This window comes from Dendropsophus ebraccatus, chromosome 5 (genome assembly GCF_027789765.1).
Source record: "Dendropsophus ebraccatus isolate aDenEbr1 chromosome 5, aDenEbr1.pat, whole genome shotgun sequence".
NCBI classification, from domain to species: Eukaryota; Metazoa; Chordata; class Amphibia; order Anura; family Hylidae; genus Dendropsophus; species Dendropsophus ebraccatus.
Genome location: NC_091458.1, coordinates 46,813,534 through 46,825,045, shown reverse-complemented (window position 1 = coordinate 46,825,045; position 11,512 = coordinate 46,813,534). Strand labels below are relative to the sequence as shown.

The window sequence follows — 11,512 nt, the reverse complement described above, 5'->3', positions numbered from 1 at the left end:
TCAGCCAGGGCCTGATGGTACAGTCACTTTAAATAAGTTCAAGGGAGGCCAGGATGCTTTTCTTGACAAATATAATATTACAAGTTATGGGCATTAAACCTCCGGTGATACGTTGGTCCAGGGATTAGTCTGATTGCCATTGGAGTCGGGAGAGAATTTTTCTCCCTGTGATGGAGCAATTGGCATGTGGATCATAAGGGTTTTTGCCTTCCTCTGGATCAACACAGTAGGGTTTCTGTAGGTTTAACTTGATGGACTCTTTTTTTCAACCATATTAACTACGTGACGATGTTACTATACTCAGAGACACTATAGCATTGCAGAGGTATCCTACTGGAGATATGTAGCCTAAATAACGCTTTTAGGTTTTCAGAAGAATGGTGCAGCACACAGATATGAGGTAGGTATCCACATCTTCACCGACCCCTGCCTTATAAGAGTCTGTCAACAGGTTAGGGTCTTTTAATATTTTATTACAACTCCATACGAGAAATCTGAACAAATGTAAGATAAACTGCCCGCTTACTGCAATGTAACAGGAAAAGCTGCTTATGTTCTGCATCAAAACCGGAAAAAAAAAAACCGCACCGCTACTGCACTGTGTGCACAGCCCCGACATATGCAAGCATTTCACTCGCTCAATTGATCCATCCAGCAATCCACTCATTGACAGGTGCTGGACAGATGATAGAATACACAGGTCCGCACATCCAGTTGTTCCTGTGCAGCAGGGGGGTTGGGAGACATTGAGATTTGCTGATTCTCAAAGAGCAGTAAAGCAGCTTGTGGTTGGATTATCCATTATCTTCTCAAAGGGAGGCTTCAGAGAGGGGGAGGGTCAGTCTGGGACAGCCATCTGACATTGTTACACAAAAGGAGGATAGTGCTTCTGAGTTGCACATTATTACTCAGGGGAGCTGAGTGTCAAGTAACACAAAACCATTATCATCCGTATTTGGACGATAATCGCCTTGTATAATAATAGAAGGCAACGATCAGCTGACATGAACGATGTCAGCTGATCGTTGCAGTTGTTTGTCTGCTGCGGATCCTGTACGTGTGAATGCACCCTTAGGGTACAAACACACACGCCGTATACGCAGCGTATTTACTGCTGCGATACGCCGCAAATACGCAACAGATTAGATCTAAATAACTGAACACAGCATCAAATCTGCTGCAGATCTGCTGCGTATCTGCTGCGTATACGTGTGAGTGTTTGTACCCTTAAAGAGGACCTGTCACCCCCCGTGCCGGGGTGATAGGCTCCCGACCCCCCGCTAGAGCCCCCTATACTTACCTGATCGCGCTCCTGAGATGAGTCCGACGCTCATAGAGAATGAATGGAGCGTCGAACTCACCATTCATTCTCTATGGGCATCGGACTCATCTCAGGAGCGCGCCGGGCTTCGGGCACTGAAATCTCCGTTACTGGACCGGCTCAAGAAGCGGGACCCGGCGCGATCAGGTAGTATAGGGGGCTCTAGCGGGGGGGTCGGGAGCCTGTCACCCCGGCACGGGGTCCTCTTTAAGGGCAAGGGCTGCAGCCCTTGCTAAACAATTATTAACCCGTGTAATAGGCTTGGTAAGCGATTGGTGCTTGCTTACAGGAGACATCGGGCCGTGTAATGGGACCCTAAGCATAGATAATAACACTGTCCTCATATTGTAATTTTTTTCAAGTCATTTGTCAACTTTGGTAAAAATAAAATTATACGTTAAGGATACGCTGAACTGGTACTTTGGGAAAACAGGTGAATTAGAAGCGCTAGGCCATGTTCAGACATGGCAAAACAGCCGCCGTTCTGTGACATGGCCATGTCACAGAACGGTCGCTGTTTCAGATGTTAAACCTGACAATACCGCAGTATCGGCCAGGTTAAAGTGACTGTACCACCAGGCCCAGGCTGAAGCACTGGAGGCGGCTGACCCACCCTTAGTGGGAGGTAACCCCAGCCCCAGTTTCCTCCTACTAAGGGTGGGTCGGCCCGCCTCCAGTGCTTCAGCCTGGGCCTGGTGGTACAGTCACTTTAACATCACTTCAACTTAATTGAAATGCGGGTACATTTGGGGTGTGCCCGCATTCCAATTAGCCATAGCACACAATGTAAAGTAAGGACGGTAGCTGTACTTTACATTGTCTGCACAGTCTATTTCGCGCAGTCGCTGTTCATTGAATAGCCGCACAGAATAGACATGGCAGTTCTCTGTGGGGCCTTATGAAATTCCGTCCACATTGTATACAGTGTGTATACACTGCGGCCGGGCTTCCATAGGGGTTAATGCGATCGGCCACTTTGATTACGGCCGTTGTTTAATCAAAAAATACATAGTGTGAACCTGGCTCTATACTGTATTGGCCAGAAATGACCTCGGGTGTAGGGCTGTGTTCACACATTTTCAGTTTCATTGTGGTACTGCATCATTTGGCAGTGTTCACACACATTCATTTTCTTTAACCAAAACCAGGATTGAATTAAAAACACAGAAACTGTGGGGGGGGGGGGGGGGGGGGGGGCAACCTTGGAGTTATGGTGCCCCAAATATCCTTTAGCACTAAGGCTAGGTTCACACTGCGTTTTTGCAATCCGTTTTTTTCATCCTTTTTTTGCAAAAAAAGGATGCATTTGTGTGCATCCGTTTTTCCATTGACTTCCATTGTAAAAAAAACTAATGAAAACGGATCATTTTTTTGACGGACACAAAAACGTAGCTACTTTTGTGTCTGTTAAAAAACGGATCCGTTTTTTTTTTTACAATGGAAGTCAATGGAAAAACGGATGCACACAAATGCATCAGTTTTTTGCAAAAAACGGATGAAAAAAATGCAGTGTGAACCTAGCCTAAGATGTGCCAAAATTGGTTGCAGCGTATACGGAGACCTCAGCTACCAGGGAAGGGAGATGGACAGAGTACAAAGTGCGCATAGACTTCTGTGGGATGTGAGATTCCTATCCTGGTACAGGGGGTTATGTAGTTATCATCCGATGCTCCAGAGAGGATGGAAACAAAGCGCCTCGGCTTCCTGTCAGGTCAGCTGACATCTCTCAGACTCCTCCCCTTCCGCACCGTGCTGCTGTGGCCTGGCATCGTTACCATCGCGCTGTGTCCCCTTCGTCCTTGCAGGCTATGTCCACTCTGTACCGGGTAGTAGTGGGCTCTATGGCGGTCGCTGGCTGGACGGGCCTCGGCTGCCTCCTGTGGTCGCTTATGGCACCGAGCCAGGAGCAGCTATTAGAGATGCGAAGGGTAAGGACTGATAGATGAGACTGGCAGCACTAGTGGACGGCAGGGGGCGCTGCCCTGGGCTCTGCGCCATACACTGTATACAGAGGGAGCGCACAACTATAAGTACCCCCTGCCCACACGTGTGTTACACAAGGGTCACGTGTCTTCCTGTACTGGAGTTGTCATGGCTACAGAAGAAGGCTCAATAAGGACTCCATTACAGACCCTGCACCAAACCCTCAGCTGTATGGCAGCCATGGTGATGTACTGACTACATAGCTACTGACTGACACTATGGATGACCGATCACCTGTATACTTTTTCAGCACAGTCATGTTATATATTATAGTAAGATGTTGTAGCTTTAATATCAGTAACATTATGCCATATAATCTCTTACAATTGCCCCTGTGAAAAAAATCACTGATTTTCTTTGACAAACCAATAAAATATTTGACTTTGCTAATATACGCCCTGCTGCACTAATGGGCGTGCGAGGCTCTTTTATAATGGAAACCTCAACAGCAATGTCAGGACCGTCATACGACCATCCCTATTGTCTTCCGCACCAGATTAATCCTTGAACACTTGGATACTTAGCTGCATTGTCAATATTTACCATACAGATGAAGTATACTGATGGTATTTTATGCATTAAAGGGGTTGTCCATCCATTGGGTTTATTTTACTCATTACTATGACTATTTCCTGTCCACACAATGCATCACTGGAGGTAGAGAAGAGGGCTAACAAAGATTAGGCACTAAAGAAGGGAGCAGGCTTTGTAAGTTTACAGCATTGTTATTTTCAGTGCAGCCCGGGCCACATTATCTGGGCACTGGGTGCATTTTACAGATGCTTTAAAGGGGTTATCCAGCGAAAATCATTTTCTTTTAAATCGACTGGTTTCACAAAGTTATATAGATTTGTAATTTACTTCTATTTAAAAATAGATACTTATCATCTGCTGTATGTCCTGCAGGAAATGTTTTTTTTTCTTTAGTCTGACACAGTGCTCTCTGCTGCCACGTCTGTCCAAGACAGGAACTGTCCAGAGCAGCAGCAAATTCACATAGAAAGCCTTTCCTTTTGTGGACAGTTTTTGTCTTGGACGGAGATGTCAGCAGAGAGACTGAAAGGAAAACACCACTTCCTGCAGGACATACAGTAGCTTATAAGTATAGGAAGACTTGAGATTTTCTAATAGAAGTACATTACAAATCTACATTACTTTCTGAAACCAGTTGATTTAAAATAAAATTTTTGCTGGATAATCCCTTTAACCTCTTAAGGACCCATGATGTACCGGCACGTCATGGATCACTGTCACTTAAGGACCCATGACGTACCGGTACGTCGGCCCTTTAAACGGGCGCCGCGGCCGGCCGGGTCCCGATCGGGGGAGATAGCCTGCTATAATACATAGCAGGCCATCTCTCCCTGTCGGCATGGAGGGTTGTTAACCCCCCCCATGCCGACGATCGCCGCTATTGGCTGATAAGCCCATAGCGGCGATCGGAACCTTTCCGGGCCATCGGTGGCCCGATGACCCGGAAAAAAATGGCGGTCGGTGCTGTCCGAGGACGGCACCGACCGCCATTACTGTAAAAAGTAATGGTGGTCACGGTACCACCGTCCCGATCGCCGTGAACGGCCGGCCAGCCGGCCGGCCGTTCACGGCGATCAAAGTCCCCACAAGTAATAAATACCTGCTCCGGACCCCTCAGCTAGGTAGCTGAGGGGTCCGGAGCAGGTATTTGTACATTACTCACCTGTCCCGGGGTCCTGATCGGCGTCTTCCGGGTTCCCGGCGTCCTCTTCATCTTGTCGGGACTTCGGCTTCTTCCGTGAGTCCCGCTCGGCTTTTTCCGGCTCCAGCGTCGTCTTTTTTCGTATTTTTCCGGCTCCAGCGTCGTCTATTTTCGGATCTTGCGCTCTGCTGCCCCCTAGCGGCTGATAAGTGTAATACACGTATCAGCCACTACAGGGATGTTCAGAATGTAGTAAAAAAAAATTTTTTTTTCCCAATTTTTTTTTTTTCTATTTTCCACACCCTATCGCCGCTGAGTGTTGAACAGCATCGCACGAAAGTGCGCTGCTAATCAGCAACTCCTCCTTTTTGGCGTAGGGTGTTTTTTTTTTATATCCTACTGCCACGGTCTGCTGATAAGTGCCGAACATAAGTGCGGCATTTATCAGCAACACCATTTTTGGCGTAGGTTTTTTTTGTATACTTACTGTAAAAAACACGTAAAAAAACACTACATTACACCACACTACATTGAATAAAGTTTTACACTACACCACTACATACCCCATATACCAATCCCCATATAAAGATGGCCCCCAGGGTGTTTTCGGTATCGGACGCATACATTATTATTGCCTCCGACACCGAAACAGCTAGTGAGGATGAATGGGGGGTCCTTTGTTCCTCCATTCATCCTCATCCTCCTCATCATCCAGTGACGTGTCTGGGAGTAGCGTAGCGTACGCTGCCCTCCAGACACGTCTTTTCCGCCAGTACCGTCCCAATAAGAGATGACGGTATGGCGTGAAATTCTACAAACTCTGTGAGAGTACCTCAGGGTACACTTACAGATTTAGGGTACGTGCACACTGCGGAATGGCGAAGGATAACCCTTCGTGCATTCCGCAGCTGGCACCCGCCGGCGGACTGATGCAGGGGCGCGTCTCCGCCCGTGTCATAGACTCTATCCTATGCATGGGCGGATTCCATCATCCGTCATTCCATCAACACGTTAAACGCAGAGCGGAATCCGCCCGTGCATAGAATGGAGTCTACGACACGGACGGAGACGTGTGCCTGCATCAGTCCGCCGGCGGGTGCCAACTGCGGAATGCACAAAGGGTTATCCTTCGCGATTCCGCAGTGTGCACGTACCCTTAGAGTGTATGAAGGAAGGGACACTCGAATCCAGCCCCCAGATGCCCACTCCCCCCCCCATCCTCGGAGTTAGTGGGGACATCGTCCGGGAACTGATCTTCCCACTGCTGGATAAAGGTTACCACCTGTACGGGGATAACTTTTATACCAGCACCCCCTCTTCCGGTCCCTCGCTGCCCGAGCTACTGTAGCTTGCGGCACGATCCGAACATATCAGAAGTAGTAATAGAGCCCTAATATTTAGCAGCCATGGAGCGGACCCAGCACTTCTGGATATGAAGGACCCCGTATCGCACCAGGACAACATTTTCCAGGTGACGTCCCCCACACTGGAGAAAGGGAGACCCCAGAAGAAGTGCAGAGTGTGGTAACAGGGGGATCAGGAAGGACAACATTTTCCAGTGTGACACCTGTCCTGATCACCCCGGCCTCTGTATACTGGATCGCTCCAAGGCGCACCACACGTCACTGGGGTTCTACATTATCTAAATTCTGTCCCTTATTCCTATTTCAGGGGTCACGTTGATCCAGGGATTATTCTGATCGCCATTATGGAGTCGGGAAGGAATTTTTCCCCTGTGATGAGGCTACTGTCGTCTGCCTCACGAGGGTTTTTTGCCTTCCTCTGGATCAACACAGGTTGAATTTGATGGACACCTGTCATTTCCAACCTTATAAACTAATAATTGGCCTAATACCCCCAAATAAATTAGAATTGTCCCTTTTCCCCAGCTAAGTAGGTATGGCCGCCATTCCCATTAGAGGATGCCATGATGCAATTACAAAGCCTCTGTGCGGCCAGGACAGTAGAAACCCCCCACAAGTGACCCCATTCTGGAAACTACACCCCATAAGGAATCTAACAAGTGGGGCAGCGGGTATATGGCCCCCTGGTGACGGCCACATTTGGGACGTGAAAATGAAAAAAATGGTATTTTTTATTTTCACGGCACATGTTCTACACATGTGCCCATCACTAGTGGGGTCCATATGCTCACTGCACCCCTTGTTAGATTCCTTATGGGGTGTAGTTTCCAGAATTGGGTCACTTGTGGGGGGTTTCTACTGTTCTGGCAGCACAGGAGCTTTGTAATTGCGACATGGCCTCCATCCCCCATTCCAGCCTCTAAATGGCGCTCTGTCCTTTTGCTGACTTGCCCTGTGCCCATATGGCAAATTATGTCCACATGTGGGGTATTTTCGTACTCAGGGGAAACTACCCTACACGTTTTGTGTTCATTTTCTTTTTTAACCCCTTGTGGAAATGGAAAAAAATCAAGGCTAGACCAACATTTAGTGTAATTTTTTTTTAATTTTTACTCTAAATCATTGATCTTGTCTTGATTTTTTCATTTTCACAAGGGGTTAAAAGATAAAAAAAAAACACAATGTGTAGAGCAATTTCCCCTGAGTACGGAAATACCCCACATGTGGACATAAAGCGCCATGCGGGTGCAGGGTAAGCCTCCAAAGGGAAGGTGCGCCATTTGGTTTTTGAAGGCTGGATTTGGATGGAATGGATTTCGAGGGGCCATGTTGCATTCAAAAGGCCCCTGTGTTGCCAAGACAGTTAAACCCCCCACAAGTGACCCTATTATGGAAACTACACCCCTCAAGGAATGTAACAAGGGGTGTAGTCAGCATATGGACCCCACTGGTGACAGGCACAAATGTGGAACAATGTGGCGTGAAAATGAAATATTAAATTTTTTACACTATAATGTTGGTCTAGCCTTGAATTTATCATTTTCACAAGGGGTTAAAAGAGAGAAAAAAACACAAAATGTGTAGAGCAATTTCCCCCGAGTCCGTAAATACCCCACATCTGGACATAAAGCGCCATGTGGGTGCAGGGCAAGCCTCCGAAGGGAAGGAGCGCCATTTGGATTTTAGAGGTTGGATTTGGCTAGAATGGATGATGAACGCCATGTCGCATTTACAGAGCCCTTGTGCTGCCAAAACACTGTAAACCCCCCACAAGTGACCCCATTCTGGAAACTACACCCCTCAAGGAATCTAACAAGGGGTGCAGTGAGGATATGGACCCCTGGATGACGGGCACATTTGTGCCATGAAAGTGAAAAAATGAAAATTTTCACTTTCACGTCACATTTTTCCACATTTGTGCCCGTCACCAGTGGGGTCCATATGCTCACTGCACCCCTTGTTAGATTCCTTGAGGGGTGTAGTTTCCAGAATGGGGTCACTTGTGGGGGGTTTCCAGTGTCTTGGCAGCACGAGGGCTCTGTAAATGCGACATGGCCCTTGAAATCCATTCCAGTGAAATCCAGCTTCCAAAAGCCAATTGGCGCTCCTTCCCTTTGGAGGCTCGTCCTGCGCCCGCTTGGCACTTTATGTCCACATGTGGGGTATTTCCGTACTCGGGAGAAACTGCGCTACATGTTTTGTGTTTTTTTTTTTCCTTTTATCCCTTTGTGAAAATGAAAAATTGAAGGCTAGAACAACATTTTAGTGTAAAAAATACTTTAGTCTTTTTTCAAGCCATATTGTTTGGAAAATCTGTGAAGCACCTGTGGGGTCCAGATGCTCACTGCACCCCTTGTTACATTCCTTGAGGGGTGTAGTTTTCTAAATGGTGTCCCTTTAGGGGTGTTTTTTAGGTTTTGGCACCCCAGAGCCTCTGCCAACCTGAAGTGGTACAGTCAAAAATGACCAAAAATAACGGAGCCATTGAAATTCACTAGGCGCTCCCTTATATCTGAGGCTTGTGGTTGCGTCAAATAGTGCAATAGGGCCACATATGGGGTATTTCTATAAACTGCAGAAACGGGGCAATCAATATTGGGGTGCATTTCTCTGGTAATAGGTTTATAATTATGAAAAATATTGGATTACAATAAAATCTCTGCACAGAAAATTAAAATTTTCAAATTTCTTACACACTTAGCTTTTATTTCTGTGACTCCCCTAAAGGGTTAAAAAACTTTCTGGATGTGCTTTTGCAGAGTTTAGGGGGTGCAGTTTCTGAAATGGGGTGCTTCGTGAGGCTTTCTAACACACAGTCCCCTCAAATACACTTTAAACCTGAACAGTTCCCTAAAAATATCTGATTTTGAAATTTTACTGAAAATTTGGAAATTTGCTGCTAATGTTTTAAGCTTCCTATTGTCTAAAATAAATGAAATATAGTTTAATAAATGCCGCCAACATAAAGTAGACATGTTGCTAATGCTATCTAATATATAATTTATGTGGTATAACCATTTTCTGTATAAGCAGAAAAGTTTTAAAGTTGGAAAAATGCATTTTTTCACAATTTTTCACGCTATTTTGGTTTTTTTCATAAAGATTCGTTATAAGTATCGACTCCAATTTACAAGAAATGTGAAGTACAATATGTCACGAGAAAACAATCTCAGAATCAGCCGGATAGGTAAAAGCATCCCGAAGTTATTAATGAATAAAGTGACACTGGTCAAATTCATAAAATTTGCTCTGGTCCTTAAGGCCATTTCAGGCCCGGTCCTTAAGGGGTTAAATCATATGTCACAATACATATTATGCTTTTACAGGGTCACATTTCACTATGTAAATAAAATCCCCTTTCATTATGTTAGAAAATAATGGCAATGTATCTTATTAAAAGTTAGGCTACTGTGAAGTTACACAATGCTGATTCTCAGTTTCTACTTTTTTATATCAATGTTACAGAAGGAAATGAAGGAAAACCCGGCTAGGATGGCAGAGTTACAAAGTCAGAATGAAATGGTGCTTAAAGTCCTTAAAGAGGCCGCAGAGACCAATGTGAATGTCGCCAGCAAACCAAAGTGGAACGCAAGATGATGGAGACTGCCCCGAAAAATGTGAAGGGCTATCTTTGCTCAGGTTGTGCACATGTATATAGATCAACTCATCCACATGGAGCATGGAGCTGTGGGGTGTAACCCTGGCCTCTAGCTTGAGCATGCTTAGTGCTCCTGGTGTTCCCATTTATATATTTAGATTTAAGGAATCATACTGTATTTGGATTTTTGACAGCTTTGGCACAGCGCTCATAATAAATAATAATTTAGAAAACCAGGGACTTGATGAGAACAACTGCATGAAATGATTTACGTAATACATAGCTGGAATCGGGGTCTCTGTCACTAGATGATGCTGCCTTCACATAGGACCTTGTGACAGAACCCCTTAACCAGTTATCAGATTTTTATGAATTGTTTTTGCCATTGTTTATGGAGCCTGTGCTTCTTGGAGGAGGTACTGTAAGATGCTGACCATGGGTGTTCCATGGTGTAAAATATTTAATAAAATGTACATATGCCTTTTGTCCCTTTGTCTTTTTTTATGTTATAACTTTAATTGTATAGTGAAATAGCTGAGAGCTTTTCCCATGGCTCAATATTCATTATTCCCTTCATGTCAGCCATACAGCTATATATGTTCCTGCTGCACACACCCAGTGCGGCAGGAACGTTTATAAACATTCCTGGCTGTGAAGGGGTTTTAATGTAATTGGCCCTGCACACATTACAGCCCTCAGACCTGGGAATGACAGGCAGCCCCAGTCCTGCAGCTGCCTTTCATTAACCCCCTTAAATGCTGCGATGCACAGCGATCGCGGCATTTAAGGTGGTCAGTGACAGGACAAGGACCTGTCATGTGCTGATAGACGGGGGTTTGCCACTTACCTTCGCCCTGATGGATCTTCAATCTGTTCATAGAATCTGCTCTCAGGCAATAATACTGATGAATGCCATGCTATGGCAGAGCATTGCATATACAGTATAAGTCACCTAAGGGACTTATATATGCTATGCAAAAATGTGTAAAAATAAAATAAAAAGTTATAAAACATTTACGTTAAATGAAAAACCCTAATAAAAGCCCCAATAAAGATTTATATTACCCCTTTTCCCTTTATACAAAAAAATAAAAAATGAACATTATATATCGTAGCATGCGGAATTGTCTGATTTATTAAACTATGTTGTTCCCACACAGAGAACAGCATAAATGGAAAGTGGAAAAAGACACCAGGATTTCAATTTTTTAAAGTTATATATTAGAAAAAAAAAAATAAAAAAAAAAAAAAACTATGAAAATTTTTCTATTAGAGATCAATGCACAAAAAATTACACCCCAACCAGCCCTGTAGGTGGAAAAATAAAAGCGCTATGGCTCTTAGAAGACGAGGAGGCGACATTGCTTCAATTTGACCCGGACATCCTGGCATCAATTACCTCAGTCATGAAGGGGTTAAATGCCGGATTACTAAGTAAACTAGTAAAATGAAGAGCTGCATTACTCCAGATCATGATCTGACCTGTCGGAAATTATTTTCATCCTGGAAATCTATCTACCATGGTGGAAAAATAGACCCTAAACACAGTTGTGGTTGCCGCTCAAAATCAT

The 11,512-nt window shown here is 45.0% G+C and overlaps 1 protein-coding gene across 1 annotated transcript; it reads left to right on the top strand.

The window, feature by feature from the left end:
- The first annotated feature begins 3,042 nt into the window (after positions 1 to 3,042).
- Positions 3,043 to 10,425, top strand: LOC138794147 (ubiquinol-cytochrome-c reductase complex assembly factor 3-like). The gene is made up of 3 exons (XM_069972914.1): positions 3,043 to 3,249; positions 3,293 to 3,487; positions 9,809 to 10,425. The coding sequence occupies exons 1-3, from the start codon at positions 3,130 to 3,132 to the stop codon at positions 9,938 to 9,940; spliced, it is 447 nt and encodes a 148-aa protein (XP_069829015.1). The 5' UTR covers positions 3,043 to 3,129; the 3' UTR covers positions 9,941 to 10,425.
- Positions 10,426 to 11,512: the final 1,087 nt, after the last annotated feature.